General features: G+C 41.9%; 1 protein-coding gene across 1 annotated transcript in view; it reads right to left on the bottom strand.

Annotated features, from left to right (window-relative positions):
* Positions 1–390: 390 nt before the first annotated feature.
* Positions 391–22,620, bottom strand: part of PKHD1 (PKHD1 ciliary IPT domain containing fibrocystin/polyductin) — a 233,032-nt gene continuing 210,802 nt past the window's right edge. Inside the window, exons 61-66 of the mRNA XM_056488194.1 lie at positions 15,140–15,275; positions 14,500–14,587; positions 11,033–11,140; positions 7,224–7,379; positions 6,584–6,718; positions 391–2,056 (exon numbers count right to left, since the gene is read on the bottom strand). Of these exons, the coding sequence (XP_056344169.1) occupies positions 1,725–2,056; positions 6,584–6,718; positions 7,224–7,379; positions 11,033–11,140; positions 14,500–14,587; positions 15,140–15,275 (955 nt within the window). The 3' untranslated portion in view covers positions 391–1,724. The remainder of the gene's footprint in view (positions 2,057–6,583; positions 6,719–7,223; positions 7,380–11,032; positions 11,141–14,499; positions 14,588–15,139; positions 15,276–22,620) is intronic.

The raw sequence follows: 22,620 nt of genomic DNA, 5'->3' as shown, positions 1-22,620 counted from the left end.
CTGCAATTAAAGACTTTTGGTCCTGCTAATTCCATTACAGGTCCAGATATACGAGACATAACTTCTTCTGTAAACAAAGTATGGATAATTCAAGAATTATAGACTAGAAGATTAATATAAACACTTAACTATTTCCACTATGTCTGATTTTTCCCCCAAAATAATTATTTTTTGTACAATATTTTCATATAACTTACATTCAATATTATTGGTGGGAATACTGACATATAAAATTTTCTATTATTTTCTTTTATGCTGCTTGGATGTGATGGAGTCACTTACTAGAAGTAGAAACACTGAAGGGAAATAGAATTCATGAAGTGGAGGAATTGTTTTTCTGTAGAGAGGAAAGGCTCTACTGCCCTGTGAAAGCATCTGAAACTGGGTCTCAGCTGTGCAGGAAAATAAGGGTTTCCAATAATTTCATCACACATGGATGTCTTTGTATAACTTTTTATTCAGACTCTGAATCATGATCCTTGGGGATCTACCCAATAATAATATTTTGGTCTCTGCAGAAAATAATGTAATAAATGGCTTTTCTATACCATGGAAGAGGTCAGAAAGTCTGATCCATTGCACTTAATAAGATCTTCATCCACGAGTTTCTTAAACCAGAAAAACTCCTGCTCACTCAACGAGAATCCTGGCTCAGTGTGCAGCCAGTCAAATTTCACCCCAGAATTATGATTATAAAGACAGCACAGTGCAGAAGCCAAAGATGGTGAATCTATTTTTGTGCCCAGGAAACTGAGCAGCTTGAACAGAATCTGCACCTTAACTCCTTCAGCTTGAAGAGAACTGGTTTGTGGTTTGTTTGAGTTTTTTTCCAGATCAAGGTTTCTCACCTTCTTTCCACTGCTGATCTGGCCAGAAACCTCATCTTCCTGATTAAGTAATTTTTTCTGCAAAGTAATATAAATTTTATCTGTCACCTTACAACCAAGAATTTTATGGAACAGAGAAGGCATAATAAAGTTCCTCATCTTCCAGCTCAGTAAAGCAAATCACAAAGGAATTCTCTGAGCAACTGAAGAATATCAACAGTAGTGTTATTATCCATAAAGATTAGTGTTCATAACAAGCCAATGATTTAAAGATGACAGAAAACAATGTCATGGTGAGGATTTACTCAGTAAAATACTTTAATCTAAATTTAAAAATAATAAAAAAGGATAGGTTTAAGTAGAGCAGAATGGAAGCACTTACTCAAGCCACAATGAAAGTTTAACAAATGAAGAAAAAAAAGGAAATATCTGTGTACATACTGCAGCTTTTTGAATAAAACTAAAAACATTGCTGGAAGAAAAGGGAAAATTTCTATATATTTAGATGTATGCATATTCACCAGCAATGCTCAAGACACTGAGACTACATCCATGCTAGAACACTGTAGTGTCAGAAACCCTGCTGAGTTGTTAGGCTGATCCCTGACTGCTTCTGAATGCAACCTCAAAGCTGACCCAAAACAGCTCCTGGAGAGGGTTTGGAGGAGTCAGAACTGTTCTCACAGGGCAGTTTGGATGCACCCACCCCATTTTGGAAGCCAAGGAAGTTCAGCATCAAAGAGCCTTGCAGCTGGCTGCAGGTTCACTTGCCCATGTGGCCACATGGGTCCCCATCCCAAAACCTGCTTGGTTTTCTCTGGTTTCTCTGCCCTTTCCTGGTTTTCTCTGACCAAAGGCTCAGCCCCACTGCAGAGGTTCAGCCCTCCCATCACTGCTTTACCCCTCTGCTGCCACCATGGCAGCACACTCCCTGACATCACTCTGCTGCTGGGGCATCCTGCCAGGCTTCTCTCTTTCCTGGCTGTGCCCAGCTGCAGGTTCCTCCTGGCTGGAGCAGCCTGGCACTGCTGGCTGCTGGAGCTCCACAGAGTCACCAGATCTTCCTCTGTGGTGACTGTCCCTGTCCCTGGCTGAGGGAAAGGTGTGTCTGCCACCTGTTTTGGACTGGACAGCTCTTGGCTTTCTTGCTGTCTTGGCTTCGTGGGGATGCAGGTTCAGCTCCTCTGCACATCCTGTGGCAGCTCCCACTGCTCCACTTCCTTCCATATCTGTGAAAGCAAGACTCATTTGTTTCTTACAGTAATTATCAAACCCCACCTTCATGTACATTATCCTTTCATGCCCTTACTGTGTGTTAAAGACATCGATACATTTTTAATTTTTTCCCCCCCATTTTTACATAAAAGAAGAGGGGAGAGTTTTAAATTGAACAGGAGAGATTTAGGTTAGAGGTTAGGAAAAAATTCATCCTGTGAGGGTGGTGAGCCACTGGCACAGGCTGCCCAGGGAAGCTGTGGCTGCCCCATCCCTGGAAGTGTTGGATGGGGCTTGGAGCCACCTGGGATAATGGAAGCTGTGCCTGCCCAGGGTGGGAGGAAGCAGGTGATTATTAAAGTCCCTTCCAACCCAAACCATTCCATCATTCTGTGATTAATTACAAACCAGTTACTGTTACAGAAATAGTTTCAGTGGCCACACATTTCAGTTTGGCAGAAATAAACTGGCAAAGCCAAACAACCATCAGCTGTTTCCACAAATAAATAAAAAGCAGCAAACCCAGCTGGTTTGTGCTTATTGACACACTAATAGCTCTAGAGCATCTCTAATATTCAGAAAAATTTTGAATAAATGCATAATATGAATTATATAGAATACAGTTAGTAGGCTATGTATAGCTAAGACTGATAATATTTTATACTACACACCCATGAAATGCATAATTCCTCTCTGAAACAGGCTGTAACTTAGGGTAGAACTTTGTATTTCTAACAATTGAGTCCTACTCAAGGCATAGCCTGAAACCTGCAATGCTGTTTTTAAAAAATGATGTAGAAAAAATGCAGGGAAAAGGTAAACATACACTATGCATTTTTCACGTGGAAATGTTTACATCCTTATATATCAAATGGTTGTGAATGGCAGAGGCAGGGTCACTTGTAGTGACATAGATAATTTCTGAGCTGACAGAATGTGCCATTATTGGCAGCTTAATTTGTAGCTTCATGTGGATGCTAAAAACATTTATAATTTTCTTGTAATCCTCTCCCACCACAAAAAAAAAAAAACAAAACAAAACAAAACAAAACAAAACAAAAAAAAAACTCATTCCAAATCCAGAATTAGTCCAGTCTCAGGTGTTAGTGGACAAAATCAGCTATTTTAGTCCATTTCTCAGCACAAATAGGTCCTTAGAACAAATAGTCCCAGAAAATGTGTTATTACCACTTCTGAAGTCCCAGGTTCATCCTTTCAGTTTAACCCTGAACAGCCTGTGACATTCAGCCTCATGGCTGCTCGAGCCTTTTGCTCAGATTCCTTCTCCTCTGCATTTCCTGTAACTCATTAATTGGAATTATATTTGCTGAATCATGGAATATCTCAAATTGGAAGGGACCCTAAAAGGGTCATTGAGTACCGCTCCTGTTTCTCACAAAAACACTAAAATTATTTCATATTTCAGAAAGGTTGGCCAGACACTCCTTGGCCAGCCCTGGCAGTGACCTCATGCTCATGATCATTTTTCTGTTAAGGGTGCTGCTGGTTTTTTTTTCAGCTTGTACAATCATAAATTTAAATTTCAGGGTAGTACTTCTTGGAAAAACACCACAAAGCTGTTACTAAAATTTCAGCAGTCAGACATATTATTATGTTTAGCACTTTTACCTCCTAAGCTGGCTTTAACTTTAGGTAGTTGGCTGATTTAAGGTACAAATTACACACATCACCAGGTTCAATTTTCTTCTTTAGACACATAAACAAGATAATAAGGTCATGATCTCCTATACCAAAGCTTCATGTTAGTTTTGGAGATTTATTGACTCTCTCATCTTCAAAAGTGCCATTTTCAATGGTGGAAATAAGGTTTTTCAAGCAAGTTTGAATCAATGGAGGAGGTTACCAGTTTTCTGGATAGAAGCAGTTTCAAGGATGAAGTACTGCCTTGAGATCCCTGATTTTTAAACATTAAATACAAACTATTCAATATCATGAAAGCATGTGATTAACAGGATTAAGTGCCAGCCAACAGAGCTCAGGCAGAAATTATATATGGGAAATAATTCTCAGGGATGTGTGGCAGTACCAGACACTACCACTGAAATGGAAGATATTCAGTGTTTCCATTGGTGACTTGGAATTTAAACTGAAATTGATTCTGATGAAATTTTTTAAAACAAGGGAAAAATGGCAAACTGGTAGAGGGGAAGGAGGAGGAACTGATCTGAGCAAGGCAGGAGCAGGGGAGAAGGGGAGAACCAATTTACAGACTGGGATAACATCTTCAGGAACACGCTGTGATTTCTAGCTGAAGATGTCCAAGGACTGAATAACAATCAACCAGGAACCATTCTGAAAAGGTCCAGGGAAAGGATAGAAAATTGAACCTTGGAAATATAAGCTGTAGGAGGATACAAGCTCTCTGTTGAAGCACCAGAATAAATTGCAAAAGGCAAAAAGAAACAACCTGTTCCTCCACCCCCAGGTGTGTTCTGTCAACAGTGCCTTAGTCCATCAAAAGTTCTTCAGTTCAAGAGAGAGATAATTACAAAAAGCTAAGGAGATTTTCTTGTTAAACCAAGGTTAGGCAATACCTTGATGCCTTCTCCCTGCTGTAGTGCATAACTCTGCATTTTGGTTTCTCCCTCATCTTCATCCTCAGCTGCTCCTTTTGGTACAATATCCAGGGCCCTTGAACCACTGGACTTTGCACTCTACAAGCATCCACCAATGAGAAAATCTCTGTTTGGCAAGTCTTGCTGTGGAGATTAATCAATAAAGGCTCTGAACACTTAATTGTGTTAGAAAAGCAGTATTTCTTATGAGGGGAAGAGCTACAAAGCAGAAACTAAACAAAAAGAGTGCAGCTTTGATTTCTTCTCTCTCTCTCTCTCCAAAACCAACAGCACTTTAAATAGGGGGGAATCAAACATTAGACATTTCCAAGTCATATGTATTAAATTCACTTAAGATATTGTTATCTTTGTTTAGATTTTAACATATTGGGGAATCTTTTTTTGTCTTGCAACTATTCCTAAAAGACTCTAAGTGGCTGGATTGCCTTTTTCTGACCAAAAAAAAAAAAAAATTCTTCCCATGAATTATTTACATGATGGCTCCAATCAAGGCTGTACCTGTCAGCCTCCCCAGCCAAAATGAAAGTTCACTATGTAAAGGTGCCAGGGGAGAGTGGCAGCCTCCCACTGCGAGTTTATAGACAGAACTAAGTCAGCACGCATTATGTGTCAGAGCCAACATCAGACAGAATCAGATCCTTTGATCTCAGACCTCCACAGGAAGCTTAGATCTCAGACAAATTAGATAAAAAATGAATTTATAGCAGATATGTGTCCTAAGGCACACAGCTGAATGCTGTGTTTTGGAAGAGTAAGGCAAATATCAAAACACATAAACTGCAGAATTTCCTCTCTCCTTCTCTCTCTCCCTCTGCTTTTGTGATAGACACTAATTAAAAGGAGATAAAACTCCAGCTCCCCTCTTCCTGCCTCTTATGTAATCCACAGGCTTGGGTAAGAAGGAGGAAAAAGAAATTCCCAAACCAGAGTAAATGGGGGGTTCAGCAGGGTTATCTGGATGCCCTTAGATCTGTGCTGTTGGCAGGTGAGATAAAAAAAAAAAAAAAAAAAAAAAAAAAAAAGGAAAAAAAAGCCTCAACCACTGTAAGAACATTTCACACTTGCAGAAAGGGAAGCTGGTGCTTTGTGCTGCCAGCCTCAAGCCCCCGGGGCTGTCTGCTTTTCTGTGACCTCAGAGGGAGCTGGGTTTGATCAGAAGATGATGAAAGGAGTCTCCAGGAGGTGTGCAGGACAGGGTTGTTGGTGGCAGGACCCTGGGGAGTAAAGCAGGACACAGGGTGGGTGGGTGGGATGGAGCTGCTCTGGGCTGCTGGGTTGGACTCACACAGACTGTGCAAAGGTTATTTTACCTCCAGTGTGACTCAGGGCAGTCCTTCACAGCCTGCAAACCTGCCCAGAGTTTTGGATCCCCCTCCAGCACCTGGGGATTTGGGCAGGGAGCAGCGCTGCTCCTCCAGGCATGTGGGGACATCAGGAGTGCTGGTCCCTGCCCTGCTCCAGAAACACTGGGAGAAATCATGGACTTATTGAATCATAGAGTATTCTGAACTGTGGGGAAGGGACCCAAAAGGATCACTGAAATCCAGGCCCTGTCCCTGCACAGGGCACCCCAAGAATCACAGCATGAGCACAAGGGGGGTTATGCTGCTGCCTTCAGCACAGTTGGGAATTCACTCCACCTGTACTAAAGGAGATGAAATGAAATAGAAAAAAATCAGGGAGGAGAAGGAAGAGGCAATAAAGAGATAGACCTTTTGAGAACGTGCCATTGATCCTATACAACCTATAGAATCATGGAATCATTGAAGCTGGAAAAAACCTTTCAGATTATTGAGTCCAACCACCAAGGCAGCACCACTGTATTCAGCATTAAACCTCTCCCCAGCTGCCACATGGTGACTCCATCACTTCCCAGGAATCACCTGAACATGGTAAAAGATATAAACTGACTCTTATCCAATCATTTATGAATTGCAGTCTCACCTCCTGCTACAGACACTGCACTTTTATTTGGTCCCTGATGGCAGCAAGGCTTGGTGGGAGCTGCAGGAGGCTGTGCTTGTTCACTGGGTCTCTTGGTGCTGTCCTGTGGCAGATGAGGCCGTTCAGTCCTTGTTTCTGCAGTGAAACACAGTCACATCACCCTCAGTGCATCCTCTGCTCAGCAGAAATTATTCATTCGAGCAAAAATTGAATTTATTGTTGAATATGTAGTAGAATATTGCTTGACTATATAAATGCCACCTTCCAGTTCATAAATGAACTCTTCCAGGGATGGTGACGCCACCACTGCCCTGGGCAGCCTGTTCCAGGACTTAACAATCCTCTCCAAGGAGAAACTTTTTGTAATATCTGTCTGGACTCAGACCCCTTTTATAAGCATAAAACTGTATAACCTTGAACTATCATAGAATCAGAATATTCTGAGCTGGAAGGGACCCACATTGATTATTGAAGCCCAACTCTTATCTCTACATAAACTACAAACTATATCTTAATTAATGAACAACCCAGAGCTTTTCCTGAGTTTTATTCTCTGAAACCCATTGTGCCCACCCTGGGGATTTGTTAAATAAAACAAGGGGTCTGTGAGTTTAAATTTTTGTGGATATTTCCAACTTACTGTGGCTTTTGCTCTTCCTGAACCAGCAGAATGTCAGAGCAATGCTGAAAGCAGATGCTGCTGAGCCCAGTGTGACCACGAGGATCAGGCTGGCCCTGGCCCTCGTGGGCACAGGGAAGGTGGCAAATGGCTGGGACAGCACAGTGAACTTGGCCCCTGAGAATTTAAAGCCAGATTGTTACAAAAGCAAGGACAGCAATTTCACAGCTAAAACACCACCCTACAGCTTTTTAGCAGGGATGCTGCTTTTAAAGATGCATTCAGGGACAAACCATAAATCCATATATCTCCAGACAGATCCAGCATTAACAGACAATATTTATTTAGGATTGAGTACCAGAACTACCTAAACATGTAACAATATTTCTACAAGCTAAGTTTCAAGCTTTCAGTGCTTCCTGAAGCATAAACAGCTTCTTTGCATTCAACAATACTTAATATTTCTTCCATGAATTTGTCTAACTGACACAGATCTCAGAAAATACATTCACTGTGCATCTGCTAGTGAGGCCAGACAGATCAAGCACATTTTCTGCAAGAAAAACTGGTTGTGATAAGACAGTTCTTAATACTGATTTTTTTACAGGCTGTACCTGAATCATATCAATAGAAGTTAGGGAGAACCCAGAAACATTCACCAGCATGAAGATTAAATCCATGATGCAGAAAACTCCCAGTGAACTTGTTAATATTTTCCACCACGTTGATAATGAGAATTATAAATAAAAAATGTCAGTGTCCCTGCTGTTACACAGTAAATATTTAGTCTCTTGAAAGACAGAAGCTCTGGGTAATGCTCTGCACCCAGAGATTCTAAAGTTTTCTGTAAATGGCAGAATAAAACCAGGCACTCATAATTTCTGTGTTCAAGGATTCACTGGGTCTCAGGTCTGAGTTGCAAGGACTGGAAGATTCTTAGCACTGCCCTTTTGAAATACAGAGAGGTTTTGATCCTCTAAATTATTTAAAAAAAAAAATTTCCATGAGTTCTGAATGCAGATGTGATGGGCAAGCACAGGAGTTTAGGAAAACTGGGCCTGGTACTCTTTGTAGACCACCTTGAAGGATGTGGAATTAGCACAGCAACCCATTATCTGTCTTGCTGCCTGACTCATTATTGGTCCTAACCCCACAATTCTAAGCATTTTAATGGATGGGTATTTCTTTTACTTGAGTTCTGCTTTTAACAAAAATCCAACAGCATTTTTTTTTCATCAATTCATTAAAAAAAAAAAATCAAAAATGCTGTCAGATGGAGGCTTGGAGACAGGGGTGAGTAGCAGTAAGTACTTTTAGCACAAACTAATCAGATTTGTGTCAGTGTTGTCCACCTGAAGGAAGCCAGGCTGCATCAGAGCAAGGTGGGGAGCATGATCCAACTGGAGAAATCTGCCTGAAGGTGCAAACACATGTGAACTTCAGCTGAGAGGGGAAATCTCTCAGGTATCAAGGACTCTGCACACACAGGTGTTTAAAGGTGCTTTGCACTACTCTAACAGTTCCTGAGGATGCTGTTGGTTTAAAAGGTTTAAAAAGTGAATGTTTCAAACCCATTGGGATCCATATCAGTGCAATATTACTGTAAAACAAGGAGCAAGGTGATGCAGTGGTGCTATGAATAGTCTGCTCTCCCCAGGAACTACCACTAAAGCATTTGGGATTATTGCATTTTACATCAGCTGCACCTCCTGAGCTGTCTCCAAACAGTGAATTATGCCAGGGTAGGTGCATAGAGCAACTGGTTCATGAGGATGTATCACAAACAGCTACTATTTGATTGTTTAATTTTGGTTTGTTTGTCTCAAAAGATACAAGTACATCTCTTCAGTAAGAATCTGGAAGTGTATAAACCTTTATGCTGTCTCCAGCATGGTTCCCAATTAGAGGCAGCAGAAGGGATTGTGCCTTTGGTGTGCGTTTCTGCAGTGCATGTTAAAAGTGTGGGATAATCTGATTTACACAGGTGATACCTGCACAGCTGCCTGTACACATTGGTGCCTCCAAACATCCTCCATGGGGGAATGGCTTTAAGCTGAAGGAGGGCAGGTTTAAATTGGATATTTAGCACTGAAACAGGTTGCCCAGAGGAGCTGTGGCTGCCCCATCCCTGGAAGTGTGGAAGGTCAGCCTGGATGGAGCTCTGAGCATCCTGGTCTACTGAAAAGTGTCCCTTCCCAACATGGGAGAGTTACAACTCCATAGTCTTGAAGATCCTTTCCAATCCAAACCATTCTGTGATTCTATTATTAATTCTTAGTAACTCTCTTACTGGTTAAATAGACCTCTGTTTGACCTTTGTTCGGAAAAGAGATTTTGGGATTTCCCTGAAACAAGTTTCTAAACACATTTCATTAAGCTGTGCTTCCAGCCTAAGAATCAGATTTTGTGAGGTGCTGACTTTCCACCTGCTCTCACTGATGAGAAGATAGTGGCACATGCATGTGTCTGGCAGCTCAAAATTCACAAAAATCCCCCCCTTGAAAGGCCCACCTCCAAGTGCTCCCTGCACCCCAATTCTCCCTTTGCCAAGCCATGGGAAGCACTGGATTTGGATGAGCCACTTGTGGCAGCCTAAATGTTTGCAAACTTCTGCTTTTATTTTTTTGCTCAGATTTTTTCATTGCCCACTTCCACTTGGCCATGTCCCCAGTCAGATGTTCTTGTTGCCTCTGTTATTTTTTTTGGATGAGCCAAGATGTGATAGATAGATAGATAGATAGATAGATAGATAGATAGATAGATAGATAGATAGATAGATAATAAATCTTTATCATCTGCAATTATATTTACCTAGAGATATCCATGCATATATATCTATATATACAGAGAGATGGATGGATGGATGGATGGATGATGGATGGATGGATGGATGGATGGATGGATGATGGATGGATGGATGGATGTGGATGGATGATGCATGGATGGGTGAATAGAGGGATGGATTGATGCAATACCATAATAGGGATTTTACACATGGTCTTACAACATTTATATCTTATGTCAATATGTCTTTGGACTGCATGCCAGAGCTGTTCCTGCTTCTCCATAGATTTGCCTCAGCATTCATCCTGACACAAAAAAACATCACTTTGACCTCTCTATACCTTCAGGAACAGATTTAGAGATAATTTCAAGCAGTCACAGAAGTGCTCCTCTTGTGCAGACATCTCGAGGATTTTCCAAGGCAGAGCTCCCAGGGTGCCTTGTCCCCAGTGTCCCCCTCAGCTGGCATTTCCAAGAAGGCATAAGCACACCTTCCTCCTCTTTACTGAGCTGCTCAGGGGCCTCTGAAGGTGCCAACATCATCTCCATGAGCTCTCAGGAGAGCCCTGGCAGTCCTGGAGTCACTCTCTGAACGTGCATAACCAGCTATAAAGGTGACCAGGTGCAGGCAAGCAGGCAGGAAAAGGCACTATCAAAATAGCCAGGAGCACAGATGGAAAATTTCTGAACATAAACACGGGAAAAAAGAGGGAATGAGAGGTTGCAATTTACAGGAAAAAGTTTGTTCTGGTAATTTAACTGATTTTAAGTATCTAATTTCTAGGGAATCCAGGGAGAAAGAGGCACCTTTTCCTGACAATTCTGCTCTGTACTTATTCATTAGATTTGAGACATCTTGCATGAATAGCAGAGGAATCACCCAGCTCTCCTGCTGCCTGGGGAATGCCAGCTTGGATGTGGAACAGAGCTCAGGCCATTTAGAGGTTTGGCATCACTCCACCCATTCACTCCTTTTTTATAAACTCAGGCCACCTGTAGGGCTTTTATTTTACCAAATTAAAAAATACAGAGAATATAGGGTTTACCTGGAGGTGATGTGACAGTGAACACAAGTCTCCAGTTTGTTCCTGAGCTGGAGACAGCCAGATTGGAAAAACTTGCACATCCCTCTATGACCTGCACTTGGGTGAGCCCTGGAGAGTCAGAAAAAATCATATTGCAATTAACAGCAACCAGGTGAGTGCCACTTAAGGACCTCAGGGACTTCAGAAAGCCTGAATTCATTATCCATCTTAATCACAAACATTGTGTCTAACTCCAGAAAATTTCACACAGAGATACTTGGAAAACAAATTCCTGAGGGATTGGAGGGCTTCAGCTTCTAAATATTTATTCTTTGAGCTCATTGTGAAATGACATTTGCTGTGGGTTGTGGGGGTGTAATGTGAATGCAGCTGTTAAAGGGATCAAACAAAGGTAACAGGAGCTATAGGGATGCACTAGAAAGTTCCAAATGCCCAATTTTAAATTTAATTTATGTCTTGTGTGAATAAGTACTCCACCAAGGTTAGGAAAGTGATAATGAGAGATGTCCTAAGGAGATGGAGTCAAGGAGTCAACCACTGTAACTAAGGGACAATCTGAATCTTCTATTATTTTCTGATTTGTAGGAGTTCCACCTTATCTTTGGGGCTTATTCCCTCCTGTCCTATTGTTAAATCTCTTGGAATTTTTCTCCAGCTCTGGTCAGATGCTTTGAAAAGTATTTGGCCATGGAAAATGTCTGTGGTGACTGCCCTGAGACAGCACAGGAGACACTCCCAGCTGGGAGGGAAAAACTCCATGGGGAGCATTACAATGAAACCCAGGAAGCAGAATTTCTCCATCTTGTTCTGATCTATCAGGGAATCCATTCTGACCCAACATTTGCCACCATGGTTATTTCTGCAGGCTCTTTTTAGAAGTTATAATTTACTTTGCAACTGGATCCCCATTTTATTGTGTGTATCTTTGAGCACCAGCCAAGGCCTTGGAGTGATGCTGGCCAGGTCTGGTCTGCATTCAGACTCCAGGGGTGAAATCCTACAGGCTGACAAATTTCCAAGTGTTGGTTCAGGTGGGGGTGAGATGCCAGAACTTCCTCAGGATGCTGGACTTGCTCCAGAGATCACAAACAGACTTTTGCCTGCTGAAAGACATCATAACTATTTGCTTTATGAAGCAGGTGCTTTGGCATTTTACTGCAGTTAAGCAGCACAGGTGAAGGTAAAGAAAGCTGAATGTGGGCAGGACATTTCTACTCTGCCATTCTCATGTTCAGGGTATTGAACAATGTGGTGAAGTAGCAAAAACTCTGAACTACGGCCAGAAATTGCCCAAGACAAGATCTTAGATAAAACCACACAAATATGACACATATTAATTATTTAGCAACATAAATGATAAAGTTTCTCCTCTCAGTGACTCTGGTATTATTTAATTTGTTAATATCCCAGTTAGTTTTGACTACATATATGAGGTTTTTTCTATTTCTGTACAGTATACATGCACACCAAACCACCAATTTCATTACTAGTCTCCAGGATCAGCTGTGATATATAAATAATCAGTGATTTATACTGTGAATAGATTTGATGGAGATGTGGGAATGTAGATTTCTTTTATTGCTCCAGCCTCATCCTAGTTCATCCATCTATCATATGATCCTCCTTATGACAGTGTCTGCACAGACTACCAAGGTTTTCCTGTCTCTCATACTCACTGTAATTCAGATTTTAACAGAGAGCCTTGTCAGCTGTGTTCAAATACTTTATAATTGCCATTTCTGGTGTGTGATGAAGCCTGGAGTTCTGTACTGTACTCCTCACAGAGACTAGCTCAGCTTTCAGGCACATCTGCTTCAAAGCTGAGAATATTACAGATATAGATGGGAGTCTTCCCAAAGATCTCTCAGGCAAGCTGGTATTTAACACAGAAGCACAGCTAATTTGGAGCTAAACTGCCTTCCACGAGGCACTTTGGCTGCTGTCAGATGAGCAGCCTCAGAGTGCTAGACAGGACCCATTTCCATTAAAAGCTGCTTTCATGTGCTTCAAAAGACAGTGCAATAAGGATGTTTGTCAAAGGGAAAACTGCAGCAAACTATTACATGCAGAACATCTGTACTGTGCTGCTCTTCCTTTGCTGCAGTTTATTGACTATTAATTTGATGCATGTTTCTTTTAAAGAATGTGAAGTGTCTTTCTCTTCAGTGACTTTTCTCTTTATTTTCTTCTTTTCTTTTCTTTTCTTTTCTTTTCTTTTCTTTTCTTTTCTTTTCTTTTCTTTTCTTTTCTTTTCTTTTCTTTTCTTTTCTTTTCTTTTCTTTTCTTTTCTTTTCTTTTCTTTTCTTTTCTTTTCTTTTCTTTTCTTCTTTCTTTCTTTCTTTCTTTCTTTCTTTCTTTCTTTCTTTCTTTCTTTCTTTCTTTCTTTCTTTCTTTCCTTCCTCCCTCCCTCCCTCCCTCCCTCCCTCCCTCCATCAATCAGTAGCTGATCCACTCATCTAAACCTGAGGAGTTTAGGGACATGCCCTGAAAAGTCATGAAAAGCAGCAGAAAACACCAAAGGATTTTTCTAACCTGTAATCCTGGAACTATCTTGGAGTAGGAAAAGTTTCTAATTAACAGAAACAGGGAGTGAAAGGGTGAGAAGCTGTGATAGAATAAGTGCTACTTCTCTTCTTTAAATGTGAACTTTTCAACTCAAAATAACACACAAATGCCTTTTACTGTGAACAAAATACTTTCTCTTCAATAGAGAACCAAACTTTTCATTGTGTGTGTTTCTTACTTATATTTAAATATTTTAGCAATTAAACTAATAAGTTTATAATTTCCAACTTCTAATTTAGCAGCATATGGCCATCCACAGGTGTTTGGTTCAGCACTCTACTTAAACAAGGTCCTTTATCTAAGCATGTTCACACAACCTTGAGGAAATCCTCACATGTTTAGAGTTTTTCATGAGTTTTCATGAGTCTTTAATGACTTCATGTGTTTTGATATATGAGGACCAGAAGGGAAATATTTAGATCCCCCATGAAAAAAAAAAAAACAACAAAAACATTTTCACATTATAATAAATTAATGAAAATCCATAGGCAGTTGTTTCTGTCTGTCCTTGGCCAGATCCTTTGCTGGGATTAAAAGGTTGTTGTGGACCCAAAAGAAATTACCCCAGTTAACATAAATTGAAAAATCAAATTTTGGGATTTTTAATTTTTATTCTTTCCTTTTTTGACCCCAGATATATCTTTTCAAGACAAACTATAGGATATACTTCCTTTAAGCTACCAGAGCACAGAAATACTTTGTAAAACCTTTTCTTTTTTTTTTTTTTTTTTTCTGTAGCATATGACTAGGCAGCTCACCAAACTCCTACTGCAACCTTCTGCTTCCAGCCCAAAGACTGGTTTTCAACTGCAGTGTTTCTCAGGGAGAACTCCTAAATTTATCACCATCATTTTGCATAGCTGCTTTGCCATAACCCTTGCCACAGGAAAACACATCCAAACCTTTCAGCACAGCCTCAGAGGAGTCCTTGAGATGAGCTGACACAACCCAGGGCTCTGCAGGAGGCCCCAGTTTGTCAATTCTGTCACCCTGGGAGGAAGAACAGAAGAGAAGAATTAAGATCGTGTCTCCTCAGCAAAAGCAAAGAAAACTTTAATGGTTTTAACAACTGTAATAATTTTATAATTTTATATATGCCCTGTCTGAGGGCAGTTTGCATTTGTGTCACATGTTACAAATGTCACAAATTTCACCATAACTTTTCAAGATGAGGCCACAGCACAGGATGTGTCGGGTTGGAAGGATCACAGGGGCTCGTCTGATCCACCCTCCCAGCTCCAGCAGGGCCATCCCAGAGCTCAGGGCACAGGGCTGTGTCTGGATCACTGGAATATCCCAGTGAGGAGACTCCAGCCCCTCTCTGGTCTCTGCTCAGGGCTCAGTCACTGCACAGTAAAGAAGTTCTGCCTCCTGTGCAGCTGGAACTTGCTGGGATCAGTCCCTGCCCGTTCCTCTGGTGCCATTGCTGGGCCCTGGAGCAGAGCCTGGGACTGCACCAAAAATCTCAAACATCAAAAATCTCAAATGTCCTAATAGTACAGAATGAACAGAAGTCTCTGCCTAGAGGGAGGCAAATTCTACCTTTCTGTCCAGGAAAATGATTTTTGGCTGCACAGGAAGCTGCTTCTCGGTTTCTCCATCCGAGGGCTGCACCTGAACAGAGATGCTGTAGGGTCTCCTGTATAAGCACGTTTCTGAATGTTGTCTGCTTCCATTTCTTTCACATGAAAAGGGATGGGAAAGAAAAAATTTAAAAAATTAAAATCAGAAATAAAGATCTAGATGGTATTTTCTGATCCTATTTTCTACCCACTAATTTACCTTACCTTTGATTCCTTGGGTGAGAGCAGCATGCATGGAAATAGGAAACAGCTATCACTTCCAAGCAGAAAGCAGCACCAAGGTAAGAAAAAAATCCTTTTGTTTCAATCCCCAGTTTACAGATGGAAAAGTGAGGAATTAACACAGTAATTCATGTCTCTGGTATGATGTTGGAAGGATGTGGCAGGGACAGGGATTTTATGGATTCATGAACACAATGCCCCAAAGTCATTGCAGTGCACTGAGAGCAGTGGAGCCTCTAAATGTTCTCTGTCCAGCAGAAAGATTTTCACTGAAAACCTTTGATCTCCTCTAAGAACAAAGTCTTGGTTCCTCCACTCAAGCACAGCACTTCCAGGGCTTTGCTGCATTTCCTTTTCCTGCCATCACCTTCCCAATCTGCACAGTCTGCAGACTGAAATAAAGCAGTTACAGACACCCCCATGAAAGACATTGGCTTTTCTGAGCCTGAAATTTAAATTAGAACATCCCAGGAGACTCCTCTTGAATTTGAATAAAGAATCAACACTTCATTCTGAGCCTGGATCATTTCATTCCCTCTCCCAGTGCTTTGTGTCATTTAGTATCTCATATATATATATATATAATTTATATATATATAAAATGCTCTAATCTGCAATTGCAATGAAGTGGCTGGGGGTTTGGTATTGTCCTGAAATGAAAAGAAAAACTATTCATTGATCTCTAGTGTTTGCTTAAAGGTGTTTACAAACACAAGATATATGGAGCTTAAGTTTCCTTTGCTTTTAACTCTTTTTTTCTAGTTTGGGTGATGGTTGTGGATTTTTTTTTTTTTTTCAGTGTATTACAAATGAGATGCACTGTTCATACTGAGCTGATGGAAAACACTGAACTACAGCTGCTGGAAAGATCAACTATGATTTTAAGGATATGTGCAGACTGGAAAGGTAGCTCAAGGATTGAAGTTTTAGTTCTTATCTTGGTTCTTTATCTTGTATTTTTGTTGGTGGGAAAGTCTCAAAAGGCAGTGTTAGGTTTGAAATTCATGTCAGGGGCATCAAGAAGGTGCTGTTATCCACTTTCTTCCCAAAATTTACATTCAACAGTGTGATCAGAACTTATTGCATGAACAACACACCAAGTAATTTCTGTTTTCAAGCTAAAGAGCTGCAGTTTTCTGTGAGCTCCCTGGCTCCAGATGAGCAAAGAGAGGTTTAGGTGAGTCTTGGCATAGTTTCTGTAAAGACCAAAATTTTTTCTTTTTCTCTCCTCAGCTTCTTTAAAACTGACAGCAAATAAGAAAAATGTCCCAAATTCACACCTCAGGCTCTACGTGTTAAAACTGTGCTCATCTAATGCATAGAGGAAGGCTGCTGCAAAATGTGGATGTAGGAAGTAGTTCTTACTCCCTGGGTGAGTAGAACCATAGAACCATAGAACTATAAGATAAAAGAATCATAGAATCACAGAATCATAGAACCATAGAAACATAGAAACATAGAATCATAGAATGAGAGTCATAGAGAAGCATAGAATCATAGAGTCATAGAATCAATCACAGAATTATGGAATCATGGAATCATGGAATCATAGAAAATTTGGATTAGAAAGGACCTTAAAGATATCCAGTTCCACTGTCTCCCATGGGCAGGGACACCTTCCACTATCCCAGGTTGCTCCAAGCCCTGTCCAATCTCACCTAGGACACTTCCAGGATGGGGCAACCAGAACTTCTCTGGGCACCCTGTGCAACCCTCATAGTAAAAAATTTCTTCTTAACATCTACTCTTAATCTCTCCTCTTTTAATTGTTCCCCCTTGTTCTTTCACTCTCTGGTAAAATAATGGTGAAGAAAACAGAGCAAAGCAAAACTAGACATGGATACTTAAAATGGAAGTGTAAAACTGAATATCAGTTTGTGGGTAATTTGAGCTTGGTTAACACAGCATGGAATGTGGTGTTTATATCCCACATGGTCCAACCTGTGGTGTGAGGGAGCCCCTGCCTTGGACACAACCCTGCACATCAAGTTGTATTCCTTAAAATGATGTCAGTGTGGAGGAGGAGAAAGGAGCATCCTGCTGATTTGTGCTGGAAGGAAAACAGGCTTTTCCTGGCTCAGCTTTGCCCTGGGGAGGTGGAGGTAGATGAGTGCTCACAGCCCAGCAAGGAGCAGAGCAGGACCTGCCTCTGCCCTCACCCCATGGGCATGAAGGATGTGCTGTTTGTCCCCTCCCTGGAGTGTCCTGCTGGGCAGGAGCAGGCTGGTGGGAATTCCCTGCTGGCAGGGAGCAGCTCTGATGCTCAGTGCCCTGCAGCTCTTCTAGATGTGGGCACAGCAGGCTGGGGATGCCTGAGTCAGCAGGGACACCAGGGATCCCTGATCCTGCCCCCATCAGTGTCTGCTGAGCAGGCTGAGGCTCCACAGAGAGAAGTGCCTGTCCTTTAGCAGCAGGGACATTTCAGGGCATAGGAACTGGAGGGTCTGCTGCAGGTATTATGGGTTAATTGAGAAACTTGGTGGAGAGATTTGGACAGAGGAAAAAAGTATCCCTGAAATCAAGGAGAACTTGTCATTTTATTTACAATTGCAATAATAACTGTAATCATAAAATATAAAATCACAGAGGGTTGGAAGGGACCTTGAGGATCACCTTGTTCCAGCCTCCTGCCAAGGGCAATAGCACCTTCCACCTTCCCATCCAACCTGTCCTTGGACACTTCCAGGGATCCAGGGGCAGCCACAGCTTCTCTGGGCACTTTATGCCAGAGCCTCACCACCCTCACAGGGAGGAATTTCTTCCTGATATCTAATCTAATGTAATATAGTAATATCATCACTAATATAGTTATATCATGTCATCATAATAATGTCTACAGCAATAATAGTAGTGGGAAGAAGAAGAAGAAGAAGAAGAAGAAGGAGAAGAAGAAGAAGAAGGAGAAGAAGGAGAAGAAGGAGAAGAAGGAGAAGAAGGAGAAGAAGGAGAAGAAGAAGGAGAAGAAGGAGAAGAAGGAGAAGAAGGAGAAGAAGGAGAAGGAGAAGGAGAAGGAGAAGGAGAAGGAGAAGGAGAAGGAGAAGGAGAAGGAGAAGGAGAAGGAGAAGGAGAAGGAGAAGGAGAAGGAGAAGGAGAAGGAGAAGGAGAAGGAGAAGGAGAAGGAGAAGGAGAAGGATTTTTATGTTGAGGAGAAGGAGAAGGAGAAGGAGAAGGAGAAGGAGAAGGAGAAGGAGAAGGAGAAGGAGAAGGAGAAGGAGAAGGAGAAGGAGAAGGAGAAGGAGAAGGAGAAGGAGAAGGAGAAGGAGAAGGAGAAGGAGAAGGAGAAGGAGAAGGAGAAGGAGAAGGAGAAGAAGAGGAAGAAGAAGAAGTGTTATCAATTGACTTCAAGGGGAAGGAGACCAGGATGACAGCCTGTCTCAAAGGTCCATTAAAGTCAATGGATATGTGCCTACCATAAATCTAAATGATGCCAAAAACAAGCCTTGGCACTGCACCTGATCACCTCTACCATTAGACTGTCAGTCCCTCTTAAGCTGTGGTTTAGGCCGATGACTAAGTCCAGAATAACTCCCAAATGGTCTGGGAGCTAATACAGTCAGAAAATATTTTCACTTGGAAGTTTGGATGCTGAAATATGTCAGCTGGCCTTGGTGCCAAAGAACAGCCCCTGGCATATTTAATTTCCTAATAGACATTGAAATTAATTGAACAGTTGTCTGGTATGTCTGCAATGCTAGTGCTGTAAAATCAATATATCCTTGGAAGGGGAAGAAAATTGGGAAGAATTTAGGGAAAAATGTGACTAAATGAATCACGATCCAGCCAAAGAGACATTTTTCTTTGTTGTTGAAAAGGTGGGGGTTGCTGGTGACTTCAAGGGATTCAAGAAAGGGAGGTACAGCAAGGACAGGACATATGCAAGCTGAGGACTTGTGCAGGTAAAGTAGGTACAGATTCACTGGAATGACTGTGAGAAATTCAGTGGTTTTGGGTGAGAATGGGTTCTGATGTCATGGCACGATGCAATAAGCCAGATCTGAGCCCTCTCAAGTGCACTGTTGGAGCTTTGTCTCCCCCTGCAGAACTTGTCACTAATTAATACAGATGGGGAAGAGGGACATGATAATCAGAAGACAATGAGGAATCTGAGGTCACTCCTATTTTAAGCAAGAAAAGATATTTGGATGATTTTTATTTCCACCAATTCCCATATTTTCACATATTGTAGAACAAAATCAGAGAGAATCATGGACTCCAGCTCCTGGCCGTGCACAGGACAGCCCCAACAATCCCACCCTGTGCCTGAGAGCATTGTCCAAATGCTTCTTGAGCTCTGCTTGGTGCTGTGACCACTGCCCTGGGGAGCCTCTTCAGTGCCCAGCCACCCTCTGGGTGAAGAAACCTTTCCTCACATCCAACCTAGACACCCATGTCACATTTTCCTGTCATTCCCTCAGGTCCTGTCACTGTCACCACAGAGCAGAGATCAGTGCCTGCCCCTCCTGTTCCCCTCAGGAGGAAATTGTGACTGCAGTGAGGTCTCCCTTCAGTCTCCTCTTCTCCAGGCTGAGCAAAACAAGTGTCCTATGACTTCCTCTCTAGGCCCTTCTTTCATCAGAACAACAAAGCTGAGGAAGGGTCTAGATGTGGGATCACCTTTAGAAGCCTTTAGAAGGAGAGGGACAGAGCAGGTGCATCAGACAGGAGAGAAACATCCTCTAGATTCATTAGTGACTTCCATTAACAGCTGTAGATCAGTGGCAGTGCCCTGATTTACAAAGCCAGTGGCGAGGAGCTCAGCCAGGCCTCCTCCATAACACACTCCCCAAGTTTGCTGTCAGAGAAATGTCTTTTATTAAATGTAAACAGCATCCCGCCGGAGGTCAGAGCTTTGCCGTGCTGTGGATCCCAAGGTAATACCACTTTAAGCTCCACATAAACTCTTAAACAGTTTCTATCCTAAAACCAGACCGTAGGTGGTACAGTTTTTTACGATATGTTATAATAGTGCAATAAATCTGTTAGCTTAAAATCGAATCTCCGTGGCCTTTTAGAGAAATCATCATTAAATGCAAGGCCCTGTTAATGATGCCATCCCAGTGAAATTGTTTAATCTGCTAGGGGGGTGGAAGGTCACCAAATGAATTTTTTATAATACATCAACTTGACACGCAATAGGGAAAACTGTAATAGATAAAAGCAAAGGAAAAGGGCACTGTCTTCTTCTGATAGGTCAATAGCAGCCAAGAGAGTCACTCATCCACTTTTCCTTCACTACCGTGCTCCTTTTCCATTTAATATGGACACCCAATTAATACCTCAGCACCATAGACAACCTCATTTTAGGTGAATTATAGCAATTTCTTCCCCCTTCTCCGAAATGAAAGTGATCACAATACATCATAGCATTGTGCGAATTAACGTTAATTGATTCGAGTTACCAAGCACTGATGGGCCACTTCTGTAATCTGGTCCTTATTGGGAGCTGGAAGGGATGGAGGGAAGATTAGATTGCATCCCCCGTTGCTTTGGCGACGGCGGTCACCTGATGGCTTGTTAGACAGTTGTAGGCTTCTATTGCAGGCCCCAGTGGGGTCGTCAGTAAACTGGAGTGATGTCCAAACATCATTACACGCTGCTCCGATATTAAAGCAAAGGGATTAGCACCTTATTGCAGGCAACCTGGATTTGTCATTGTGCTGTCGTTATCCAATTTCCAGATGATAATGTGACTGTGGCCTGCGGGCACGAGGTCCTGCAGCCAAACCAAGGTGCCTGTGTATGTATACATATATATGTTTATTTATTTATTTTATTTTTTTATGCGTGTATACACACACACTTGTATACATGTACACATGCTACCCCACGAACACCCAGCACCTCAAGCCATTTAACCTTTTGCTCACCAGATTCCTGCTAACAAAGCATGTGGAAGAATTTTCCCCCCTTTCCCATCAGTCCAGGAGGGTGATGCAGCAGCAGAGCAGGCTGGCCTGGGAGCTGACACGGCCGTCACTCACTCGAATGTCACAGCAGACAAGCTCTGCTGATAGAGGTGACACCAGTCACATGTTAAATAAGGCAGAGTGGGGACAGGATTGGTGCCTTGGAGACGTGGCCAGCAGCTCCTCTCTGCTGGTGCCTGTGTAAATCATGGCTTGTGTCGCAGGTCCCGTGGTCGTTAGGAGGGAAAATAAATCCGCGTGTGACACGAGCAAGGCAGGTTTGGTGTGACAGCACCGGGGTACCAGTGCTGGGATCACAGCTCTTTACAGCGCTGGAGAAGCATGGCAAGGACACTGCTGGATCTCCTGCACGTGTCTGAACAACTTCTGAGGGATCCCTGGAATAGGGAATAGCCTCTCTTGAGCTGATCCTCTTCATTTTTAGCTGAGATGTATTAACACAAACTCTTCAGTTTCAAATACCAAGACTGGTGTGGGGGATATGTGGCAATTTATCCCTCCTTCTTCCCACAGAGACATACAAAGTCCTGTGATCCTTTTCCCTCTCCACCTTCCTCTTCCTCTGTTTTCTCCTGCTCTTCTTTCACCTTTCCCACCTCCTGCTCCTTTCCTGCAGAGAACCCAGTTGAATTTTGCAAGGCCATTGTCAGAGCAAGCAACCAGAGTAATGTGGGGGTAGGAATTCTAATTGTCTGAATCTTGTAATTCACAGCTGTCACCTTTGAGTGGGGATGACAAATTCTTGGATATGTTTACCACATATACTAGATACTAACAGAAATTTAATTTAAATTTAAGGCTTAGAGGTGAAAAGTATCTTGGTGATAGATCCTCATAACCCCTACACTGTCAGAAAGGTTCCTGCCCAGGAGAGCAGTGGTAAAAATCTATTATTATATTTATCTGCTATTGCTGGAGAGGCAATGTGAAGATCCATGAAAGGCAGTTTGGAGATTTTTTTGAAAACTCACAAGGGAAATGCTGGCTTCACACCAGGCTCATATACAAAGGGATGCTTTTGGTATTTTCCCCTAAAAACCAAACAGTCTTATGGACACACATGATATTTTGTGCTTGTTTGGAACAGCCTGAATGAAAAACATTTCTGCTTAAGCTGCAATTCAATCACTCTATTGACCATAGGCTCCTTTGTTTTCCTGCCTTAATTTAAATATGAAGAAAAAAAACAAAAAAACTGAAAGAGTAGATCTGGGGCCTAATATCTACATAATTAAAGACCTTTTGTAGCATCTTCATCCCTGGTATGACTTGACCTTCCTTACACTGACAA

The sequence above is a fragment of the Oenanthe melanoleuca genome, chromosome 3 (genome assembly GCF_029582105.1).
Source record: "Oenanthe melanoleuca isolate GR-GAL-2019-014 chromosome 3, OMel1.0, whole genome shotgun sequence".
NCBI lineage: Eukaryota > Metazoa > Chordata > Aves > Passeriformes > Muscicapidae > Oenanthe > Oenanthe melanoleuca.
This window is presented reverse-complemented; position numbering and strand designations above follow the sequence as displayed.